This window comes from Vipera berus (assembly GCF_964194415.1).
Source record: "Vipera berus genome assembly, chromosome: 2".
Taxonomy (NCBI): Eukaryota; Metazoa; Chordata; class Lepidosauria; order Squamata; family Viperidae; genus Vipera; species Vipera berus.
In genome coordinates, this window is record NC_138203.1 from 136,490,921 (window position 1) to 136,515,961 (window position 25,041).

The following is a 25,041-nucleotide window of genomic DNA, read 5'->3' on the forward strand; positions in this document are numbered from 1 at the left end:
ACGGGAGTTACATTTGGATAGATCACATTGTATCTTACAGCTATAACCCTTATAGCTCAGCACTGGACTTGAGAAGTTGAGTTGAGAATTTTTGACTTGGGAGAGGCAGAGATCAGAACCAAAGCTGACTTATCCTTATTCAATTTCTAATCACCTCTAACCTCCTGTGCTAGATTGGTATGAATGGTTAAACAAAGGCATATATAAAGAATTGGGGTCTCATGTCAGCCCATTCATGATTCTGAGATTTTTTGAGAAGACAATTCAGGTAAAATGTAATTGCTTTTGTTCCTATTTTAAAAAAAACACCCATCCACACACACACACACAAATGTCAGGGCTAGTTGTCTGATTTCTTGCTTGTCTTTGCTTTTTGTTCTATAAGCAGGTGTGCCGTTCCTTTCTTTTCTGTGATAGTCAGTATGGAAAATGGATTTTTGGAAAACAAGAGCTATAGTTTTGTGATAGCACATGGGCTTTTTATGCTTTCCACAGATCATTGGCTTCTGTGCCCAAGCATCTTCAATTCATTTTGAGTCACAGGAATGGACAATTACTGCAAATCGGTCAACTAGGGTAGATAGGTACTCAGTTGAAATAGCAAAAAAAAAAAAAAAAACCCTTTGCAAGATGGTGCTTCTTGTGCATGTATAACCTTTGTATACGTACAAGAACAATCCTGGGTATGCCACTTCACACCCTTTGCTGCCAGAACCAAAAAACAAAGAGTAACAAAACAGCAGTAATCTTTAGACAGCTTTATGGCCTATAACTTTCCACTCCTTTAATTACACTCAACTTTATAGAGGGTTTTTCAGGGCAGCTAAAATTTGTGCCAGCAAGAGGTGTAAAATGGCACGTCTAACAGTGTGCCGCTTGCTCATATGATGCTAGGCAAGGAACACCTTTTGAGCTCTTTCCTTGTATTTCATTGGCAGTGGGAGCCCAGAAAAGAGATCTTGGGATTGATTACTCAATAAAATTCTCAACTTGAGATCCTTTATAATGCCTTGGTAAGGCCACACTTGGAATACTGCTTCCAATTTTGGTCACCACAATGTAAAAAAGATGTTGAGACTCTAGAAAGAGTGCAGAGAAGAGCAACAAAGATAATTAGGGGACTGGAGGCTAAAACATATAAAGAACAGTTGCTGGAATTGGGTATGTCTAGTTTAATGAAAAGGACTCGGGGTGACATGATAGCAGTGTTGCAATATCTCAGGGGCTTCCACAAAGAAGAGGGAGTCAAGCTATTCTCCAAAGCGCCCAAAGGCAGGACAAGAAGCAATGGATGGAAACTAACCAAAGAGAGAAGCAACCTAGAACTAAGGAGAAATTTCCTGACAGTTAGAACAGTTAAGCAGTGGAACAACCTGCCTCCAGAAGTTGTGAATGCTCCAACACTGGAAGTTTTTAAGAAGAGACTGGACAGCCATTTGTCTGAAATGGTATAGTATGGTTTCCTGCCTGAGCGGCAGTGGGGTGGGGTTAGAATAGGATAGAACAGACATGTCAAACACAAGGCCCAGGGGCCGGATGCGGCCTGTGAAGTGGTTTCATGCGGCCCGCGAAGCCATCCTGGAAACAGTGAGGGAATGGCCCCCACTGCCTTGGCCCTGGCCCAGAGACCCTCCTTCTGCCAGAGACCTTCAGATCTGTCCCACTCCTGCCCAGGCCCCCATAGGCACCCTTGATGTGAATGATGTAGAGCTGGCCATGCCCACCCAGTAGGCCATAAGCACTTTAGCCACGCCCACCCAGTAGGCCATACCCACCCGGCCCCCTGAGGGCAACCGCAATGCTGATGCAGCCCTCAATGAAATTGAGTTTGACACCCCTGGGATAGAATGACAGAGTTGAAAGGGACCTTGGAGGTCTTCTAGTCCAACCCCCTGCTCAGGCTGGACTAAAAGACCTCCAAGATCCCTTCCAACTCCTATCCCCATTAATCCTAATGCATAAAACTAAACACATCTGCTTGTTAATCTCCTCTTGACCCATGCCATATTCATCAGGATAGTGGCAGGCCTGAGGTATGGATGTTATTAGGAAGAATGAGTTTGTTCTGGGGAAAGATTAATGAAGAGCAAACAGATAATTTGAAAAGAGTTTAAAGTTCATTTTGTCAAGCTAAAAAGGTTAAGAAAATTTGGCCTTGGAATCATCTTTCCTGAGGGATCCAGTGGGAAAACTGTTTTGAAAATAATTATTTTATACAGTGACATTATGTAGTACAAATATGAAGACTTTTATTATCTAAGTTGATTGTATTAAAGAATACCTGTGCACCAAGTTAGACAAATCTCTGATACTTGGGCCTATCTTTTTTCATTTTTTCTTTTCTTTTTATTTTACAATGACATGAGTATTTCTCAAGTATTTTTCTGGTGAGACTGGTTTATCAGGGCAACCTGGTCTACCCCAAATATGGGACAGAGCATACTGTTTCCGCTTTCACTTTTCAGGTCCAATCTAGGAGCCCTCACAGGCAGGCGCTTCTACGACAAACTGTGTGTTAAATTTTAAATTTACCAACAAAGAATTAAAGAGAGACTAGTATAGCTATTTCGAGCTAAATAGCTCAAAATAGCTATACTAGTCTCCTTTAATTCTTTGTCCATAAATTTAAAATTTAACACATGAGTCGTTCTCAGTAATTTGATTGGATTTCTGAACAAGTTTTGGAATTTTGCCCCCCTTTTTTGGTGTATTAAATCTATGCAGAGGCTTATAGCCTTTTTGCTGGAGGAAATCTGTTCTGGATACTGCACACAGAATTATTATAGCAATGTAACTTTATCTGGCTTCATGGCATTATGTTCCAATAACACTTGTATTTATTATAATAAAATATGTTATAAAATGTGTATGATTTTCATCCTCAGATTTTTCTTTTTCAGAGGGCAAAAATTGAGATAGATGTACTTGAGTAGTGTGGGATTGTTACGTTATGTTATATTCGAACAATATATATGGGCAGCTATTTGACTACTGAGGCTGGGTGGCAAACAAAAAATTAAAACCAGAAAAACAGATGGCTGTTGCTCTTTGTGGATCATTGGATATACTGTAGTCTGACAGACTAAAGGAGTAATACTTTTGTTGGGGGTAGGGAGAGCATAATCTTCTGAGAAAACATGCACAGAATTGCTTTGTAATATACTAAGTAATCTAGTGGGGTAACGGTTATAAAATAAATGCTTTTGTATCATTAAAGCTTTAAAAGTAAATAAAAGAAAGTCCATATTTTTCAGTTCCAGGGTAGCTTCGACATTTCTTAAACCACTACATTTTTATACAACACAGGCAGCTGCCAGAAATTATGGTCATAGTTTACATTATAGAAGTGTCTGACTGCATTCTTTTTCTAGAATAGGAACATAAAATGTAGGCAAAGCTTCAAGGAATTATTCATTAACTGTGAAAACCCATTATCCATTTCCCTGTGTGTGTGGTTCCCTCCCCCTTTTTCCCTTAGGTTGTCCTTTTTTTTTGCATTTACAGAAATAAACTTCTACTAGAGAAAAAAGTTGTACTTGGAACCAGATGTTTCAGTTTCTAAAGAAATATTTTGCTGGCAGCCAGATATCTACCTAGCTTTTGGGTTTATGTGTCTGTATAATCGCAATAAATTCTATAAATCAACCTTCAAGAAACTGCGCTTTTGTCTCTGATACTATTTTTGTGAAGTACTTCTCATGGTTGGGCAAGAAATAATCCTTAGTTCCACATGAGTCATGTGAATGAGTCAAGCCCTGGCCTACACCATAAAAATAGAGCAGGATCTCCACCATATCTGTCTTTCCCTGCTGCAGCCTGAAGAGAAAAGTGTTAGGCAGAACTCTGCGTCTGTAGCATGGCACGTGCAGCTTTACCTCAAAAATACGGATCTAATGTCTTTTACTCTCTTTTGCAGCTACTGTGACTGGTTTTAAAGAGCCCAGTTCTGGAGAGAAAGCCCTAACCATGACACCAGGCAAGGAAAGGGAAGCACTCTATGGTAAATCTGTCATTTAATTTGCATGTCTTTTAAGCAACTTGGTTGCTTTTCAGAAATAGTGGCTCAAATATCTCCCTTTTATAACTGAATGTCTACTGTTCTTTCCAGCATTTCTAGAATGGCATGTTATCCTTGGTTTAGAGGGTCACATACAGAGCCCCAGGTTCTTTTTGTGTGATTTCCAGAACCTCATCTGACCATTACTGCTGAAAATGGTGGCGTAATTTTTTACCATTTTGAGGCAGAAAGCCACATGAAAAGGACTACTGCAAACTCCACAGTGATGGTCTTCACATTATTTGAAAAATGAGGCCTATCTGCACAATCTTTCGCTGATCTTTTCCCCAAACAAACATTCTCAGTCAGTTTGCATCCTTGTGCCATCTGTTGGGGCCCTTGGATTTATTTTAGACAAATGTTAAGTGTGGCACTAGGACCGTATAAAACTCCCTTCATTTTACTTTCTACCCATTCTGTATTGCTTCCTGGCTCATGAGATTCCCCAAGCTAACTTAACATTATAATAAAAATAAGCTATGGACAGCTCAGTTTACTATGTCTTTACTATGTTCATTGGTTACAGTTAACATTTATGAAAGATACCTACTTTTTTGTTTATCATTGGGTAAAAGAATTTGGAAATAGTCTTCCTACAATGTATGCCTTAGCTGTAAGTTCTATGAAAGACAGCCTTATAGATTTATTTGTGGAAATTACGTATAGCATAAGCCCTATATGTCTTTATAAATGGATATTCCATTGAGTTAAAGGGACTTGGTTCTAGAAAAGTAGGTGTAGATTTCTGTTTTAGGTTTGCATTTGCAAAGTTAACATCCTTTTGGAATATGAAAAAGGAAAAAAATTAGTGAAAAGCTCTCCAGCAACAGAATATTTAAGACAAAATAGAGACATTCTGCTGATTTCGCCTCACAATCAGGTTGTGAGTTCGATCCTAGGTAGTGACAGATATTTCTCTCTCTGGGTACAAAGAAAATATCTGCTGCAAACTCCATGTAGGTGTCAGGAAGGGGATCTGGCCAGTAAACACTCAGCTCCGTTTGACTCCACCCTGATGTAAGAGATTACAGGATCATTAAAAGAAAAAAAAAGACTTCTTCCAATGTAACTGATTCTCATTAACTCAAGTTTCTCATAAGTAAAGTATCTGGAACTGGGAGAGAAATGCTTTATCTGCCAGTTGTTAAACTACCCAGCAGTATTCTGCAAGATAATTGTTATGGCTCTGCAGTCAGGTTATCAGCAGCTCCCAATCCATGCTAGTGAACATTTTTTAAACTGTATCTTGAAGTAACATTATGGCCAGAAATACTGTCAATCAGATTATAAACTACTCTACATTCTTAAGACTTACTCGAGGCTGAGGCAGGTTTTGTCTGTGACATTCAGTTTGTCAGAGAAAGTTAAATAAGTGGATGTCTAACATTATTAAGGAATTTGGATTTGAAGAGCCCAAGTGGTAATATTTAAACCACTTTATAGAACACTAAGAAAAGTAACATTTTACTGAACCATTTTTGGAAGAACTATTGGTTCTGTATGTTCAAATAATTAGGCAATATTATAAAGTTCCAATAAAGAAACATGTACTGCTAGAATTATTGAAATATATTTGCCATTTTGAATCTGTTTATTATTTCCACTAATATGATACATACATGAAGGGACACGGTGGCTCAGTGGGTTAGGATGCTGAGCTTGTCGATCAGAAGGTCAGCAGTTTGGCGGGTCGAATCCCGAGTGCCGCGTAAGAGAGTGAGCGCCTGTTACTCGTCCCAGCTTCTGCCAACCTAGCAGTTCGAAAGCACGTAGAAAAATAGGGACCACTATGGTGGGAAGGTAACAGCGTTCCGTGCGCCTTTGGCGTCTAGTCATGCCAGCCACATGACCACGGAGACGTCCTTGGACAAGCGCTGGCTCTTCGGCTTTGAAACGGAGATGAGCACCGGCCCCTAGAGTTGGAAACGACTAGCACACATGTGCGGGGGAACCTTTACCTTTACCTTACTGATACATACATAGCACAGCATTAATTGGCTTTGCAAGCAAAATGTATTGCTGTTTTGCCAGACAGATGGCTAATGTAGTAAATTATAAAATTTTACTCTTTCTGTTCAAGATGACCCAATTATAAAACTGGCACATCACATTTTACATCAAATTTATTGAAATGGATTTTAAATATGCATTTTGGATTTTGACATGATATTTTTTAGATGTGTTGTGTGTGATCAGCATATATTTGATTAAACACTTGGAGATTATCATATAGCCATGCACCATAGATACACACTATACAATATTACATACACACACAAGACTGTGTGTGTGTGAGAGAGAGATTATAATTCCAGTTTTGCCTACTATATTAACTTGGCTATAACATTCTTTCAATCACTCTTTTGTCATTTCTTATTCAAAATATTTTACAGCCTAAACTCATTCATGTGTACTCACATGCAATCTTTGTAATATAAACATAAGATGTGTGGCTGTTCTTGTCTGCCAGAGCTTTAGTTATTCTGCCTTTTATTTTTTTGTGTTGTGAGAAGTTTGTGAATTATGAAATTATAATAGAACGTATATTTGTCTGAATCTCAAAATATTTTTAAATAGATCTCCTCTTACCCATCAGTTCTTCAAGTTTCTAGTTGCAGATAAAATATAGATACTTCTAAAGTCTTAGCAAATTTAGTTGTAAATTCAGATAGCTAAAGTAGAAATATTTCCTTGCTTTTAATTCCCTTTTTAGTTCCTTTGCTTCCCTTCTAAGCTGTTGGAATTCAAACTGTTGAAAATGATTGTGCAGTCATAATTTTCTGGAAGAAAATATAACACAAAGTGGGAAAATGTGATCAAACAATAGATTACTGCATTGAGAAAATGTATACAAAGAGTTAACTTGAGACTTCCTTGTAAGAAAATTGAGGCAGAAAATTAACAAGGGTATGAGGAAAGAGGCAGTTGATACTTAGTCATAGAAGTAAAGGAATTGAGGAGGAGGAGACAATCAGTGCTTGTGAAAAGAGAAATAATGTCATGTAAATTAGCACTGAGTTTTATTGATATAGGTCTACATAGAAACAACTTCTACATTATTTGTTCACACAGTGGTATTATTAAATAGAGTTTATAATCAGTAGAATACACAAAATATCCCCAATATGGCTAAGATAGTAAATTGAGTGTATTGATTAAGGGGTTTAGAGATTCCAAAATATATTTATTTCTCATGAAAATAAAGTTAGAAAAAATTGCATCACCTGTAGACTTCCAGTAGGGATTCATGGTGAGTTAGACGTCCCTGAAGGAGCAGAGGTGGCATGGTGGCAGAGATAAGTAGCCAGTGAATTCTGTCCAACAAAGACTTTCTGGAAAAAGGAGAGATCGTGAAATCGCCCATTTGCACTCTGGGAAGTGACTCTACACAGTAGTCTAGAGTAGACTATCGGAACTGAATTTTTTTGTGGTCAGCTTGTGTCATCCCTCAGAGTAAACCAGACAGGAAACAAGACTAGATGAACTAATTCTACTTTACTGTCAGGCAACATTAACAGAATCATCTCAAGGTAAACTTCCCATCCCCGCTTTTAAACTGTCTGATCTGTTAAGGCAGATCCTCCCTAATTTGCTTTTTCTGACCGTTAATCCTTTCAGGGGTCCTGCTTCTCTTGTCGGGTTGTTTCCTGGGCAGCATCTCTTCTCCTCTTTCCTCCAGATCACTCACACATTTCATTACAGCCTGTGAATCGAACAGCAATTTCAGTCAAGCGCACAAAAGTACAGGTAGTCCTTGACTTACAACCATTTGTTTGAAGTTACAGCAGCACTGGAAAAAGTGACTGATGATCGTTTTTCACACTTAAGGACTGTTGCATCATCCTCAGGGTCACATGGTCAAAATTCATCTGCTTGGCAAACTGACTCACATTTATGACGGTTACCATGTTCCAGGGTCACGTGATCCCCTTTCGAGACCTTCCGACAAGCAAAGTCAATGGGGAAGCTGAATTCACTTAACGACCATGTCACTAACTTAACCACTGCAGTGATTCACTTAACACCCGTGTTACCAACTTAACCACTGTGGCAGGAAAAGTCATAAAATGGCACAAAACTCAGTTTAAACACCTGTAAGGGCCCACCTCAGCTAACCGCCCAAGGAAGCAGAACTCTTGAAACAGGCATTGTCTCAAAAGGAAACTTTTATTAGGGGTTGGTGACAGTAGGGAAGTCAAGGCGAGATCTGGGGAGAATCCCGCTAAAACGGTACAGTTAAACCAGCAATTTGAAATCCAGCCAATCCACACGTGGCACAATGTGTGGGCAACTGGCACAGTTGGCGTGCATCTCAAAGTCTTCTCCAGTGTTGGTTTCTCTGCAACCTCCCTGATAAGGGAGACACATTCCTTTCTCAAGTGGATAGAGGTGGGAGAGAGAAAGTAAAAAGCAAAAGTTATCCCAAGCGCAAGCAAATATCCCTCCTCCTCCCCAGCAGAATGGCAGGCCCCAAAACGAGAGCACATTTGCAGGGAAAACTATAAGGATTTGGGAATCTTGACAACACCTGTCTCATTTAGCAGTATTAATTTTGGGTTCAGTTGTCATACATTGAGGACTACCTATAACGTAGCCTGTGTGGGCATGAAGTTTGCCAAGCCTCATTTCTTAATCATGTTCAGAAATTGCTGCCTGTAAATTATTAGGAACCTTTTGATCTTATCAGTTTTATAGCCTCGTTTGAGCTGCCTTCACTCCTTAGCGAAAGATGTTTTAAGTTTAAGGGCTTAAAATTTTTATTTTGATTAGAACATTGAATCTGGAAATTACAAAGGGACTAAGGGTCCAGATGAATTTGAAATAAGTTTTTGAAATTAATTATAAGAATTCTTCCCGTGGGAAAATGTGGTTGTTCTGAGTTCTTAAAAAAAAAGGATGAGACTTTAAAGGTTGACACTAAAGGGAATGAGAAGGAACTAAAGATTGCAATTAATGGAGAGAAACAAATTTGACTCACTAATACAGAATGGAGCAAAATCCTTTAACATGGACATACTGAAGAATATTTTGAACAATGGACCCAGAAGTTAATTTTAAGAGTGTCTGCCATTATGGACAGACTGTTTAAAAGTTGCTATGGAAAAAAAACACCAGTTTTACCTGACAAGACCAAGATCATTTGAAAGTGGATTTAAAAATGACAGACTACAAGAATGATATGGATACACTGGATATACTAATGAAACCAGCTGATGTCTTAATTATTAAAAGGGATACACAAGTAACAAACCAGAAGAGTGACCTGAATAACTTTCCTATATTTGATTTACAAAAAAAATTATTAAAGTTTTGAAAGATTTTCTGGGCACAAAGAAAAAAATGAAAAGAAATCAAGTTCTAGAACATTATTTGAAAGGATTAAAGATCCAGTCTGTTAAAAGGAGAGGTACTTCTCGACTTGAGACAACATCTCAAAAGAATCAAAATGATAGTTTCCATACTTTTTTATTGATGTTATACCTATCTTTATTTTATTACTTTTTTGATTCAAAATGATTCACACAGTGCATAGCTAAAGTAGAGATTGTGCTTCCCTGACACAGTTTGGATGGTTTTAAAAAGCATTTTCACTCATGGGTGGTAATCCTGTCAGTGGCTACTAGTCATGATGGCTCTATCTTAATTCTGATAAGTCAATGTGCCTCTAGTGCAGGGGTGTCAAACAGCTGGCGCGCGGGCCGGATGCGTCATCAGGAAACTGCGCCCACCCCATTGCCGGCAATGGAGAAAAAGTTCCAATACGTCGTGCGACATCACGTGATGTTGCGAGTTTGACATGTCATGCTCTAGTAGGAAAGATTAGTATGATTGTAAAATTGCAGCCTTACCTGTTTATGGGCTTCCCAGAGGCACAGCAGAATTGGAGGGAGGGGGGGGAAAATGGGAACAAGGGGGCTAGACTGAAAGAAGCCACAGTGTGGCATTGCAACCCCAGGCCCGCCTCTGTTTGATGTATATTGCAACATTTGAAGCCCAGAATGGGCAGTTTACACAACAGGGGTCTTCAAACTTGGCCCTTTTATGACTTGTGGACTTCAACTCCCAGCATTCCTCAGCCAGCATGCCTGGCTGAGGAATTCTGGGAGTTGAAGTCCACAAGTCATAAAAGGGCCAAGTTTGAAGGCCCCTGGCTTACAACATGATACCACAATGCTGTTTTCATCATTCTGATGACACTAGAGGCAGTCCTCAAATTATGACTACAATAGTGAGCTCTGGAGTTCCATTGCTAAGCAAGACCGTTGTTAAGCGAGTTTTGCCCCCATTTTATGACGTTTCTCGCCGTGGTTGTTAAGTAAAGCACTGCAGTTGTTAAGTTAGCAATCCAGTTGTGAAGTGAATCTGGCTTCCCTGTTGAGTTTGCTGGTTGCAAAATTGCCAAAGAGGATCACATGACCCTGAGACACTGCAACAGTCATAAACACAAGCCAGTTGCCCAACGTCCAAATTTTGATCACAGGGATGCAATCACAGTGGTAAGTGTGAAAAACGGCCATAAATCACTTTTTTCAGTATCATCGTGTCTTCAAACGGTCATTAAATGAAATGGTTGTAAGTCAAGGGCTGCCTGCGGTGAAAGCCTGCGAGCCCCATAGCAAAGGCATCTGGTTTTGGCCACTGAGGGATCAGAATACTGGAGTAGACCAGCCTTTGATGTGATCCCTGCGTGGCTCTTAACTTTGCCCCTTTCTCTGATACGAACAAGAGTTTGTGCAATTTCAGGTCGTCCTGGTATTGCCAAGAGGGAAATGTAAGTGTATAAAAAGTGGCTTGTTTGATAAAAGGGAGATCCTGATGGACTTCCAGAAGTAAATTTGGGGGTGTTCAGAGGTCATTGGTTTGGCCTGAGTAAAACAAAAAAAACAAACCCAGAAGAGATCCCCCCAAAATAAATCATATACAGTTCCCTGAGCATTTTGGAATGCTACCTAAAGTAGAGCACCATTTGGGGCTAAATCCTTTTGAACCTGTACGTTCACCTAGTGCAGAATGAAGCCTACATCTGGGAAATTCCCGATTTAAATCCTCCAGCTGAAATGTCCTGCTCTCTCATTGTAGTTCTGCATAAGATTGCTAATCATCTTCCTCCAGTAGGTTATGAATAGAAACCATTCTATTATTTCCTGGTAGAACAGACTATTTACCTTGCTGATCTGCAGTTAACAGATACCGTCTTAAGAGAGGACATTCCATTACATGACTGTCTGCCAAAAGTCGCTGGAGCTTACCTCTTGGGTCAAGTTGCTTATTATTTACTGTGCAGCTTCAGGGAAATTGCTGGCAACAGGTTCGAGTTGCGTGCTGCCTACTTTTCCTTAGACTTTTTCAGCCTTGGTTAACTAGCTGAGCAAGGTGAGCTTAGCTGTTTGATTCGTGCTTTTTCATAACACAGGGTGGCTGTTGCATTAAATTTCTCGTGTAGCATATCCTGTTCCTTGGAAGGCGGAGTGAATAGAGACGTAGGAGGAGAAACCCAAGTTCACGGTCTCAATCAACAAAACAGCCACTGTCCCCGTATCTCTCTCTTTACCGCTCCTGTTTCTAGCTATAAATTGGTCATCCTGAGGAGGCAGGTGTCAGTCTGTTGTTTTTTTTATCTCTGGAAGCAGAGCTGAGCTATAATGCCCCGTGGAGAATACAAGCTTGAATACAAGAGTGAGTACAGTTGCAGCCTGCTTTCCTACAGGGGAGGTGGTAGTATAAAATTATTGTCTGTGTTGCAAAACTCTGCAGACCTACCGTCTTCCTTGCGGCTGGGTTATTTTGCTATTTTGAGGAGAAGTACAGGGTATTCTGTGGAATGTGATGTCCTTATAAACCTTTGATCTATTTCTTGCTAGGGTGATGGAAGAGATTTAATTTATTCCCAATGCTTCTTCCCCCCCCCCCAAAAAAAATAAAAAAATAAATCAAGATGTGGTTTTAATAGAATGTCCAGATTAAACCGTTGATCTAAGTTTAGGGGGAAATATAGCTACAGAGCCCACTAACAGGGTAAATGTATGTATTTCAATGAATAGATCTGAAGATCAGCCCAGTCCAGCGTTTGGGTTCCAGAAGTGAGGAGCCACTGAGTTGTAGGTAGGGAAATAAGAAGATCAGAAACTCTTTCATGACTGAATAAAATACAGGTAGGTTTGGGAGAAAAAAACGAGTTGGCAGCTGTAGGGTTACAGTTGAGCATATCAAAATAAGCAGACATAAACAGAGTATGATTGCATGTCTGCAAGGTGAGATTATTAAGAATGCCCAGATTCCCACCCTGTAGATGTTCAGTCAAACATATAATTTCTCAAACAAACAGATAAAGAAAGGGAGGCGGTGGCTTCGGTTGTGTGATAGTTAAGTAGGGAGGAGAGCAAATTATTTCCCATGCTACATAGATTGGGGTTGGGGGGGGAAAGAAACATTCTTATCCCAGAATTCTACAGCTTGCAGGGGGAGAGGCAGAAGTGGTCCAATTGTCATTGTAATCAAATGAACATTCAAAAAGCAGGCTTTAGGCTTTAGGGTACAACTGGCAATATAGAAAATGTCCAAAGAGTTTTCATTCCAAGAAAACTCTATAAGCCACAGCAGAAAATCAGCCGTATAAATTTACAGAATTCCCTTTCTGTCAAAGCTAGAGGCTCTTTGTCAGTCCTAACGCTTCCATCAGTCTGGACCATCATGGTCGTCAGCCATTCGGCCATGTCCGGTCCTTGGCCACTGTATAGATCAACGCTCTCCGTGCCGCCACTGTCTCACACTGCCTCCTTCAGATCCACCATGGTCATCCCAGTGTCATCTTTTATACTGTCCAGCCAGCGGATACTAGGGCGTCTCTTTCTCCCTTTTCTGATGATCCTGCAGGATCTTAGATGATGAATGGGTATCATGTAAGAGTTACGCCTGGGGATTGGAGTAGCTATCAAGTGGTCTGTGTTTAGTTGCAGTTCTGGGAAAGAGCATGCCTGCTGTATAGATGCAGGCATTCCTATCTAACTGCATGTGTCTCTTTGAATCAAATTTCAGTTTTCTGTTTTGTTTTATTTATGTAGTTAAGGATTAAATACCTTTGCGTAATTGTGAATGATACAACCATGACATGGATGACTGAGAATCTCCATATACCTTTGCATAAATGACGAGTTTGTGTGTGTGTGTGTGTGTGTGTGTGTGTGTGTGTGTTCAGTTACCATGCTCAAGGAACAGCTAGTTCTACTTTTGTTAATTTTAAATTCATTGTGGAGATATAGATTATTAGATCATCTTGCCCCTACCTGGCTCCCTGCAAATTTATTGGTTCCATGCTATAATGGATAACATTTTCAGATGGCATGAGATTTTTTTTCCCCCCAGTGGATGAAGCATAACATGATGCACTTCTCTGTATATTAATTACATCTATCTTGCTGCTCTTCTGCTCTTCCTACTTCTCCACTTTCCTCATCACATCAATCTTTTCTTGCTGTGCAGAAGATACCTCTGGGGATGGTGTTAGTACCATTTACAGCAACCCAGTGACGCCACAGGTCTCAGACTCTGCAGATGAATTTACCACCTACTTTGATCAGAAAATACCTATACCAGAAGATGAAAAGGTTAGTATGGGTATAAGAGTGATGGTGAGGTCACCATAGGTGATAATTTCCTTGGTATTTTATTGTGTCACAGAAAGGGTAGTAGTGTGAAGAATTACTGGTCACAGTAACACGTGCTTAAGGTATACTTAGTTTATGCTCAGGTTCACTATAAGTTGTCAAAAACTATTAGTGGAACATTTTGATGTTTCTGAAGATTCAAGAGAATTAACTTGGTCTCTTGATTGCCTGTTGTGTGTCTGGATGAGTCACTTTTTCTGAAGTTGCTTTCTTCTTGTTTTAAGTCAGTAATAGATGCAGCAACTCAGGGATTGGTGGGGACTGAGCCTTCTTTAAGTATTGTGCTCAATCAGTCTCCCTCTAAGTGCTGTTAACTCTAATTTTCATCAGCCCTAATCTCTGACTACGTCATTTGGAGTGAGTGAAAGTTATATTCTAAAACATGTGGAAGTATCCAGAGAGGAGAAAGCTGCTCTAAGCAATAAATTGCTTCAGTTAATGATTAAAAAGTATTTAAAAATCTGTGCTTCTCTTTCCTGTGCTCTTCCTGGCATGGAATACATTTGATCTCAAATACAATACTTCTTTGCTTCTTCTTCCTAATGCTGGTCAAGGATGGGAGATGATGGAATGAGAGTGATATTTTACTAGCCATTGTAATTATTGACTGAGTATACGGAGGAAACAATAATCCTCTGTGAAGAAAACAGCTACTGCCTTTAATTTCTTAAATGAATAGTTGCACCCATAGTCATTTTTGTACATTTTGTTTCTTGAAAAGATGCCATCATCCATGGATTGTCCTGACTTTAAGGACCTTCTGTTACTAAAGGCTTTTATATTGGAATTCTAAATAAGAATTATATTTAAGGAATATGCAAGCTAAGGACGAAGAGTTTTTTTTTACTCTCTAGCATTATATATTATATTATATTATATTATATTATATTATATTATATTATATTATATTATATTATATTATATTATATTATATTATATTATATTATATTATATTATATTATTATATTATATTATATTATATTATATTATATTATATTATATTATATTATATTATATTATATTATATTATATTATTATGTTATATTACATTACATTACATTATATTACATTACATTACATTACATTACATTACACTGAGTATTGAGTAGGGCTCATAATGTATACAAGCACAAATTCTTTTTTATTATCTCAGGCTTTTTTATTTGAGCAGTAGAATTTAGGATAGAGATGAGGAAATAATTTAAACAATTATTAAAAATTGAGTTGTTAAAAATTGAAAATTGATCCTTTGCAAAGTACTTGAGTTGTCTTAAAAGTTGCTAACTGATCTTCCACATCAAAGTTTACAAAAAAATATAAGGCTTTCCTAGAACTGACTTTGCAAGACCTAGTGTAATTTATTATGAAAGTAAATTGACAACACCATGCCATATGTAAATTGACAACACAATGCCAAATAGCATGCTTTGCCTCTTTGAATTAACAGTTTTCTTGCATTTAAATAATAACAAATACTTAACAGCATAACAGTTGATGTTAATGTGTGAATTTATTTATTTCTTGTGTGAAAAGGCTTAATATCTCCCCCACCTCCCATGCCTTTCTCCATTTCTATTCATAAAGCACCCATTGTTCAGTTTTCGAAAACTATGGGCCTTCACTGGGCCTGGTTTCCTGATGAGCATTGCCTACCTGGATCCAGGTAACATTGAATCAGATCTACAATCTGGGGCAGTTGCAGGATTTAAGGTAAGTAGCTAATCTGTCTTTTTGTAAAACGTTTCACTTTGAAACCTGTTGTAGAGATTGATCTGATGAATTCCCTAACAATTCAATTCAAGGGTACCAATCACAACAAACATTTTTCAAAAGACATTTTTTTATAGATACTCTTTAAACTGTACATTGAAAATGTTTGAAAATGGGATTTTGCATTGTTAGGGAATGACAATAAAGTATAACAGAGGAGAATTTTCTGATTCACATTGAAGATTAATTGCCATGCATTAGGTTGGTTCATCAGAATGTGTACATTGTGGGTTACCTCTCAACATCTAGAGGCATATCATAAAAATTGGGGACAGAACAAATAGAACTTCAATTACTCTTGCAAATCTGCCACATTATTTCTAAATTAACAGAGAAACCTTAAGTGTGCTAGTAAAGGTACTGCTGACAAGGAACCTTCTTCTCAGGAAGAATCTGAAATGTTTAAACTTTGTTTTGTAAATGTTAGGGTTTCACAATATGAAAACAATTTTTTTTACCCCACTGATTCTCATTACTATTTGACTGTTAGCTTTTCCAATAAATTTGCCTCATGGTTGGCTGGTTAGATTACTGGAAGCAACGCCTGTGATTTCCCACATTTAAAAAGAATGGTTAGATCTTATGTTTTATTGTTACATCTAACTGAATACCTGTCTTTGCCACCAGCAAAGTTCCATAGTCAAGCATGGGTTTCTTTGGAGAAAATAGGCCCAGGGATCTCTCTGAGATGTTTCAAATTTTGAGAGTTCTGCATAAACAGATGTATGTTTATGTAGCAAACACCTATTTGGAATGTTCTTTATTTGAGCATGAAATTCTCCAGAACGAAAGCTCAAAATATGTCTGAGGTAAAGTATGGTTCTCTGGGGCAGGTTTTGATTGTGAGAGGGCTTGGATAAATATCTCCAGAAATGCAGATATTGTTTAGTTAGCAGAATCCCCTAGATTGTTGTTCATCTTCCAGAATATTGCCATCCTGGCTGCTTTTTTCTATTTCCATTTTTTGTGTTTATTTTTATGTTTTTCAGCTACTCTGGGTTCTCTTGTTGGCTACTGTCATTGGTTTGCTCTTACAACGTCTGGCGGCAAGGCTGGGAGTGGTAACAGGACTTCATCTAGCAGAAGTATGCAATCGACAATATCCCAAGGTGGGTAAACTGGCTGTGTCTGCATGAACATCCCAGGCGACAGAGGGGCCCTCTTTTTCAAGGATTGGGGGCTTCCAGGGCCAGTCAGCAGACCATATTTATCTAAGTTCTTTGTTAAGTGTTGAACATGTTGACTTGCGACTGCTAATTCTTCACTCAAATCAGCACTACTAGTGGCTTATCCGTGGTTTGTTTAAGTCAGCTTAGCCTGACACGGAGGCTGACTGTGACTCTTGTCACATCGGAAGAAGCCATTACCAAACTGACCTCTCGCCATGCTTCAGGTTCTCTTTAGGTGAACAGATCTGTAATCAAATGTGAGTGTCTGGTTGCCAAACTGTGCTAAATTGGAGCCTGATAGTGGGAAACACTTGTGGAGAGGAGCAACAATTGGGTAGCAGTCATGCCTGTGTTTTAGCCGTAGGCTTAGGAAAACATGATGTGCAGCTATTCCATGATCTATAGCAGAGGTCCCCAACTTTGGCAACTTTAAGACTTGTGGACTTCATTTCCCAGAATTCCTCAGCTAGCTTAGCTGAGGCAACTTTAGGACCTGTGGACTTCAACTCCCAACTATGCTGGCTCAGGAATTCTGGGAGTTGAAGTCCACTGGTCGTAAAGTGGCCATGGCTGCCCACCCCTGATCTGTAGGATCATACAAATAAATAGGGAGAGAGGCAAGATTGCAAAAATCTATGAAGACTGGAACCCGGAAAGAAGAGAAAAGTCCCGGGAAAGGTACTAACTCTGGATAATTCTGAAGTCTCCAAAATTGGAGTTGTTTGTTCTTGGCAAAAACAGCTGGGTAAGCAAACAGAATAAAAAAGGGAATGAGATAGAGGGATTATCCCAGAGAACAAAAGTACAGAAATTGCGTCATTCTCTCTCTCAACACAAATGCAAAGTCCTCCATCTTGCTTTGGAGGGAGGAGGCCAGGAGGGAGGTGGGATAAGGGGAAAAGTTCACTTTAATTAGAAGAAAAGAGAAGAACCCCCGCAGAAGGAGAAAGTTCGGTAGGGAACAGAGAAAAAGGAGGATGTTGCCTCCAGGGATAGAACAAGAGATAGCTATACAAAAAATAAAACAAAACAAAAACCTTGGGGACCTGTAAATAGAGAAGGTTTCCAATCCATGGATTCCACCCATTTTTTTTCTGCCGTCTTTCCCCTCAGTGAAGTTAATGGGGTGGCTTTTCCCTTTCAACAATCATGTCTGCCTTTATTCCACAAATACAGGGAGTCCTCGAGTTGCGACCCGTAATTGAGTCTGCAGTTACAGTCGTAAGACATGACAATTGTTAAAGAGGATCATCATGTGACAGTATCTGATTTTATGACCATTTTTTGTAGCCTGTAAAGCAAATGCAGCATTTGTAAAGCAAACATAGCAGTGAACATCAGAATTATTAAGTGAACCCATTGTTACCAGATGTAAACAACACTTTCTGGCAAAAATGTCATAAATTATAGTCATGTGACAATAACAATAACAATAATATAGTTGGAAGGGATATTTGAGGTCTTATAGTCCAACCCCCTCCTCAGGCAGGAAACCTTATACAATTTCAGACAGTGGAAATTAATGGAGGAAGAAACTCGAATTTTACGTGGGTGAATATGGTGTTTTGTGGCCCAGAAGGCTCTGGTTCTGAAAGGGGGAGGATCTTGACTTGCTGGATTGGAGTACAAATATTCATTGCACAGGTCCTCAGGAAGTGTTTTTGCTTCCAATGGACATTCTCCTGTGTAGCACTTATTGTGAAGCGGGGAATGAGTGTTTAATAATAGATCAATAATACAATCAGTGGATGTCTTCTGAAAAAAAATCTAATCACTGGATAAAAGCATAGTTCTTTCACTTTAAGAGTCAGAAACTTTGGTTTCCAAATTAGTATGCAAATGCTCCCTTTCTGCTTTACCTGTTCAAACTAATCTACAGTATTTGTTTGCTGTTGTTCCCATAATTATTTCAATTACTGATAAATGAATCTCCTAAAAACCTGGATGTAGACAGGCTTATAGGATAACTTCTTTGGTATGAAATTGCTTTTGGGCCTGCTTTGGCAAGACTGTTGCTTTAGAGATGGAGAAATATCCTACAAAACCCAGGGTTCCCCCACCCTCCTTTCAGAATTAATTATCCCTTGTTTGGTTGCTCCATTGTTTTTAACTTTGGGTGGTCTGTGTGCACGTATGCATGTTCATAGATGATTTGGCAATTATACATTTCCTGGATCTGGCACATCTGAAGGAAAACAGCATAGAAATCTTTAAAAACGGACAAAAATCTATTGCTTGCCTTTCCCTTCCCTGGAGTTATGTTACAACTGGGGCCTTCAAACTTGGCCCTTTTACGACTTGTGGACTTCAACTCCCAGAATTCCTCAGCCAGGCACGCTGGCTGAGGAATTCTGGGAGTTGAAGTCCACAAGTTGTAAAAGGGCCAAGTCTGAAGACCCCTGTGTTGGAATATTCTTAGTAAGTAGCAGGTTTAACTCTGGTGATATCCAGATTAAATTCTTATTGTAATAATTACCGTATATACTTGAGTATAAGCCGACTCGAGTATAAGCCGAGACCCCCAATTTCACCCCCAAAAACTGGGAAAAGTTGTTGACTCGAGTATAAGCCGATCCGCCGTTCTGCAAGCCTCCGCCGCCGGCGGAGGCTGGATCCGCGCTCTGCAAGCCTCTGCCGCCAGCAGAGGCTCGATCCGCCATTTTGCAAGCCTGAATACACAGGAATACCCTGTGTGGCCGCGGCTCTCGGGGAAGCCCTGGCTGTCCGCTTCCTCGCTCCACGCTGCCATTCGGGGCCCGCGCGTTCCCCGGGCAAATCGCGGCGCCCAGCAGGCGAGGAAACACGCCCGCTCCAGTCGCCCCCCCTTCCCTCAGGAGACGCGAAGCAAGTGACCGCCCGGAGCTTACCGAGGACTTGCGCGCGGCCGAGGCTTCGGTGCTTCCAGGATCACGCGCACCTCTCCCAAGCCGCCGCCGTCCGGAGACCTGCCGAAGTTTGGGGAGGTTTGGGGAGGTGCGCGCGCACCTCCCCAAACCTCCCCAAACGTCGGCAGGTCTCCGTTCCTCCGCGCAGACCTGCCGACGTTTGGGGAGGTTTGGGCGCCTCCCCAAACCTCCCCAAACGTCGGCAGGTCTCCGTTCCTCCTGCCGACGTTTGGGGAGGTTTGGGCGCCTCCCCAAACCTCCCCAGGTCTCCGTTCCTCCGCGCAGACCTGCCGACGTTTGGGGAGGTTTGGGCGCCTCCCCAAACCTCCCCAAACGTCGGCAGGTCTCCGTTCCTCCTGCCGACGTTTGGGGAGGTTTGGGCACCTCCCCAGGTCTCCGTTCCTCCGCACAGACCTGCCGACGTTTGGGGAGGTTTGGGCGCCTCCCCAGGTCTCCGTTCCTCCGCGCAGACCTGCCGACGTTTGGGGAGGTTTGGGCGCCTCCCCAAACCTCCCCAGGTCTCCGTTCCTCCTGCCGACGTTTGGGGAGGTTTGGGCGCCTCCCCAAACCTCCCCAGGTCTCCGTTCCTCTGCGCAGACCTGCCGACGTTTGGGGAGGTTTGGGCGCCTCCCCAAACCTCTCCAGGTCTCCGTTCCTCCTGCCGACGTTTGGGGAGGTTTGGGCACCTCCCCAAACCTCCCCAGGTCTCCGTTCCTCCGCGCAGACCTGCCGACGTTTGGGGAGGTTTGGGCGCCTCCCCAAACCTCCCCAAACGTCGGCAGGTCTCCGTTCCTCCTGCCGACGTTTGGGGAGGTTTGGGCGCCTCCCCAAACCTCCCCAGGTCTCCGTTCCTCCGCACAGACCTGCCGACATTTGGGGAGGTTTGGGCGCCTCCCCAAACCTCCCCAGGTCTCCGTTCCTCCTGCCGACGTTTGGGGAGGTTTGGGCGCCTCCCCAAACCTCCCCAGGTCTCCGTTCCTCCGCGCAGACCTGCCGACGTTTGGGGAGGTTTGGGCGCCTCCCCAAACCTCCCCAAACGTCGGCAGGTCTCCGTTCCTCCTGCCGACGTTTGGGGAGGTTTGGGCACCTCCCCAAACCTCCCCAGGTCTCTGTTCCTCCGCGCAGACCTGCCGACGTTTGGGGAGGTTTGGGCGCCTCCCCAAACCTCCCCAGGTCTCCGTTCCTCCGCACAGACCTGCCGACGTTTGGGGAGGTTTGGGCGCCTCCCCAAACCTCCCCAGGTCTCCGTTCCTCCTGCCGACGTTTGGGGAGGTTTGGGCACCTCCCCAAACCTCCCCAGGTCTCCGTTCCTCCGCGCAGACCTACCGACGTTTGGGGAGGTTTGGGCGCCTCCCCAAACCTCCCCAGGTCTCCGTTCCTCCTGCCGACGTTTGGGGAGGTTTGGGCGCCTCCCCAAACCTCCCCAGGTCTCCGTTCCTCCGCGCAGACCTGCCGACGTTTGGGGAGGTTTGGGCGCCTCCCCAAACCTCCCCAAACGTCGGCAGGTCTCCGTTCCTCCTGCCGACGTTTGGGGAGGTTTGGGCACCTCCCCAAACCTCCCCAGGTCTCCGTTCCTCCGCGCAGACCTGCCGACGTTTGGGGAGGTTTGGGCGCCACCCCAAACCTCCCCAGGTCTCTGTTCCTCCTGCCGACGTTTGGGGAGGTTTGGGCGCCTCCCCAAACCTCCCCAGGTCTCCGTTCCTCCGCGCAGACCTGCCGACGTTTGGGGAGGTTTGGGCGCCTCCCCAAACCTCCCCAGGTCTCCGTTCCTCCGCGCAGACCTGCCGACGTTTGGGGAGGTTTGGGCGCCTCCCCAAACCTCCCCAAACGTCGGCAGGTCTCCGTTCCTCCGCGCCCTGCCTGCCTGCTTCTTTCCGCTGCGGAAAGAAGCAGGCAGGCAGGGCGCGGAGGAACGGAGACCTGCTGACGTTTCGGGAGGTTTGGGGAGGTGCGCGCGCACCTCCCCAAACCTCCCCAAACTTCGGCAGGTCTCGGACGGCGGTGGCTTGGGAGAGGTGCGCACGATCCCGGAAGCACCAAAGCCTCGGCCGCGCACAAGTCCTCGGTAAGTTTTTTTGTTGACTGGAGTATAAGCCGAAGTGGAATTTTTCAGCCCAAAAAGTGGGCTGAAAAATTCGGCTTATACTCAAGTATATACGGTACCTTTTTCCTAAGGGAAATAGTGCATTCTATCGTTCACTAAGGCACTAAGGTCAGGAAACTGCTCCAACACAGTTCCTCCTTACCAGGATGAAGGCCTCATCAGAAACTGCTGGATTACATGGGAGGAGCCAGTTTCTGGGAGGACTGATACTTTTGGCCCAAGAAGGGAGTTACAAAGGTGGCAGCCTGGGCCTCCTTAGGTTTCCCTCTCTGAAATACCATAGGAAGGTAATACCAGGAGAGGATTGAAAAAGGCTTAGCAAAAATTCAGCCAAATCCAGAATCTCCTTTTGCAATCTGCTCGATGTCTTTGACACACATTTTGAACTAGGGCCACCTGCTAGCAAACCCTTGGCCTATAATCGTGTGTCTTGTATAGCTCCTACATCTGCTGCGTAGCTATCTCTTTGGGGTATCTGTTTTGAGTTGCCAGATTCCTGGCACCGCCATCCGTGTAGGCGGTTGCTGGTCAGGAGACGCTTAATCCTCCCTTTGCTAGGAGAGTTTGCTTTCTAAAATTAGATTGTGGTGATTCTTTCTCTTTGCACAATGCATGTGGGGGAGGAAGAAGGAATTTTTGGATGGCTCCTGAAGGCTGTGGGTATTGTGAATCACTGTGGAGATTGTAAGCTAGAATTCGACCAGATCATTAAAATAAGGTTTGAATCATATTTTGCAACTATCTACTCAGTGTAATTGTGTGCGTATCACTGCTATTGTACACTGAAAAGAAGAGTCTGTCTCTTTCTGTCGACTTATTACTGAGGGAACTCTAGGGTGGACAAAACGTTTCCATTCTAAACTATCAAGAGGTTCAGGGCAAATACTGCTTCCTTTCACGCACAATTTAATAAATTAAGCAGTAGGCAGACTTAATGAGCCTCACCATTTTCTTTCTTTCTTTCTTTCTTTCTTTCTTTCTTTCTTTCTTTCTTTCTTTCTTTCTTTCTTTCTTTCTTTCTTTCTCTCTCTCTCTCTCTCTCTCTCTCTCTCTCTCTCTCTCTCTCTCTCTCTCTCTCTCTTTCTTTCTTTCTTTCCTCCAATTGTTTGACTTATCCACCCAGCGGACTATCAGGGTGGATGCAGACTGCTGTTTTGTCAAAGATATATACAGAACTGTTGCAAATAGTTTTTGGAAGGGAACCAGTCGCTGCAGCTCCTGGTTACTCCCTGGGGTGGAGTGGGGTGTGGTGGAGAAGATTCCACTTTTTAAGCATGACCTTCTTGAATTTTTGCCTAGGTTCCTCGAATTATCTTGTGGCTGATGGTAGAGCTGGCTATCATTGGATCGGATATGCAAGAAGTCATTGGCTCAGCAATTGCCATTAACCTCTTATCTGTTGGGAAGTAAGTTAGCTATTTCATTCTTTGAGTGTTTTGTGGTTTTAGCAGTATCCTGCTAGTCATGAGTTGAAACCACACAGAGATACAATCAAGCAAGAAAACTCCATATCAAATCTAGGAATTGTTTTCTCAGTCAGTGCATTCCTAGACAACTGGACACCAATAATATTTACATCATAGTCATGGGGTATATATAGCTTACCACGCTTTAATGGCAAGACTTTTTAAATGCCTGTGTCATGGTTCCGACAGATGAAACTCTTCAAAGAACTTCGAGGCATCTCTTATTTCAAAAAACCTTGGCTCTCACACTGTTACAATATTGTTATGTCTAACTAACTCCCATGCACATTCCTCCTCCTCCCCCCCCCCATCATCTAATTCTAACTCTTAATTCTAAAAGTAAAACATAAGAAGGAAAATGGCTGCATCTCCATATGTTGTCAAAGCAAGAACATCCGATGTGAGCAGCGTTGACAGCCTTCAGATAGGTCACATTTGAAAGTGAGCTTTTCAAATATGAAAAGGCGGCTCAATGACTCAAACAAGGCAGGTGACATTTAAGCAAAACTAGCCTTAGTTCCTTCAGGGTTTTTTTTCTATTTGCCCTTTTCTTGTGTCTTTCCCCCAAAAACCCCAAGGAGTATTTATATAAGCATTTGCTAACATTGAATCAGGGTAACTTGAAATAATCAAAAGGTGTCTTAACCGAATGCAATTAAATTATGAAATTCACTGGTTAATAGCCATTCATTTTAATTAGTTTAGTCCGTGAAGAATTAGGCTATTGGGCTGTTTGATACTTTATTAACACCTAATTCAAAAGAAGCATGTATGTTTTAAATGCAATTTGCTAGCAGGGAGAAAGAGCAGGAGAGGGTTATTGTTCTCCTATCCTGCTTGCAAGCTTCCAGATTCAGTCTGGTTGGTAATTCTGTGGTACCTTGCATTACAAGGAGCTCTAGCCTGATCAAAAAGGTATCCTCAGAATGTCTTTGTGTACTCACTTTCCAATACAGTCTAGTGCTCGACTTATAACCACAACTGAGCCCCAAATTTCTGTTGCTAAGCGAGACAATTGTTAAGTGAGTTTTGCCCCATTTTACAGGCCTTTCTTGCCACAGTTGTGAAGTGAATCACTGCAGTTGTTAAGTTGGTCACACCCATTGTTCAGTGAATCTGGCTTCCCCCATTGGCTTTGCTTGTCAGGAGGTCACCTGACCACAGGGATCACCTGACCACAGGATGCTGCAACCGTCATAAACATGAACCAGTTGCCAAACGTCTGAATTTTGATCTGGGGACCATGGGGACGCTGCAACAGTCATAAGTATGAGAAATGGGCCTAAGTCACTTCTTTCGGTGCCATTGGAACTGTGAATGGTCATTAAATGAACTGTCGTAAGTTGAGGACTACCTGTGTAATTGGTTGGTGAGAAAGCCATAGTCCCATGTCAAAAGAACATGCAAAGTCCAATGTTCAACTCTTGATAAAGCTGCTTGAAACTCTGGTCAATTCCATTCATTGCATATCATGGATGAGCATCTTATCCTAGGCTGAGGGTCATAGACAGACTTCCAATGCATGACTGCACCACCTCCTTAAAGGCGTGAAGAAAGTCATGAACTCTTTTGCAGGTCATATGTAACATCAGGATGTAGCTTAGTGTAGTATCAATGTGGCCTCTAGATATAAGCACTATCAAATGGCACCTAAAGATACACCAGACACCTTTTTGGCACCCATCATGCTCATTACCCGATATTACTTTTTAGATCTATTTAAAATATTTACATTTTTTTTAAAAAAAAGAGAGAAGCTGCTGTGCTGCATAGCACCTGTGGCATCTTAAATGTCAAAGTTCCTCTGTTCTCCAGAATTTCTTAAAAAGTAAACTTAACGGGCAGCTGCATCTTAGTGATTTGTTTAGAGGTGCATCCATTGCTCTGGAAAGGGACAAAGAAAAGCAGGAGTGGTAGGAAGCCGC

At 42.0% G+C, this 25,041-nt stretch overlaps 1 protein-coding gene across 7 annotated transcripts in view; it reads left to right on the top strand.

The window, feature by feature from the left end:
* Positions 1-25,041, top strand: part of SLC11A2 (solute carrier family 11 member 2) — a 62,447-nt gene that overhangs the window by 6,218 nt on the left and 31,188 nt on the right. For 4 of the 7 annotated variants that reach the window (XM_081319482.1, XM_081319481.1, XM_081319480.1 and 1 more), the window contains 5 exons: positions 3,917-4,000; positions 13,538-13,662; positions 15,307-15,432; positions 16,482-16,601; positions 22,950-23,056. In XM_081319482.1, coding sequence (XP_081175608.1) covers positions 3,967-4,000; positions 13,538-13,662; positions 15,307-15,432; positions 16,482-16,601; positions 22,950-23,056 — 512 coding nt within the window. In that variant the 5' untranslated portion in view covers positions 3,917-3,966. Of the gene's footprint in view, positions 1-3,916; positions 4,001-11,580; positions 11,735-12,099; positions 12,211-13,537; positions 13,663-15,306; positions 15,433-16,481; positions 16,602-22,949; positions 23,057-25,041 lie in introns of those variants that run through there. The other 3 variants (XM_081319486.1, XM_081319484.1, XM_081319485.1) reach the window with 3 other exon arrangements.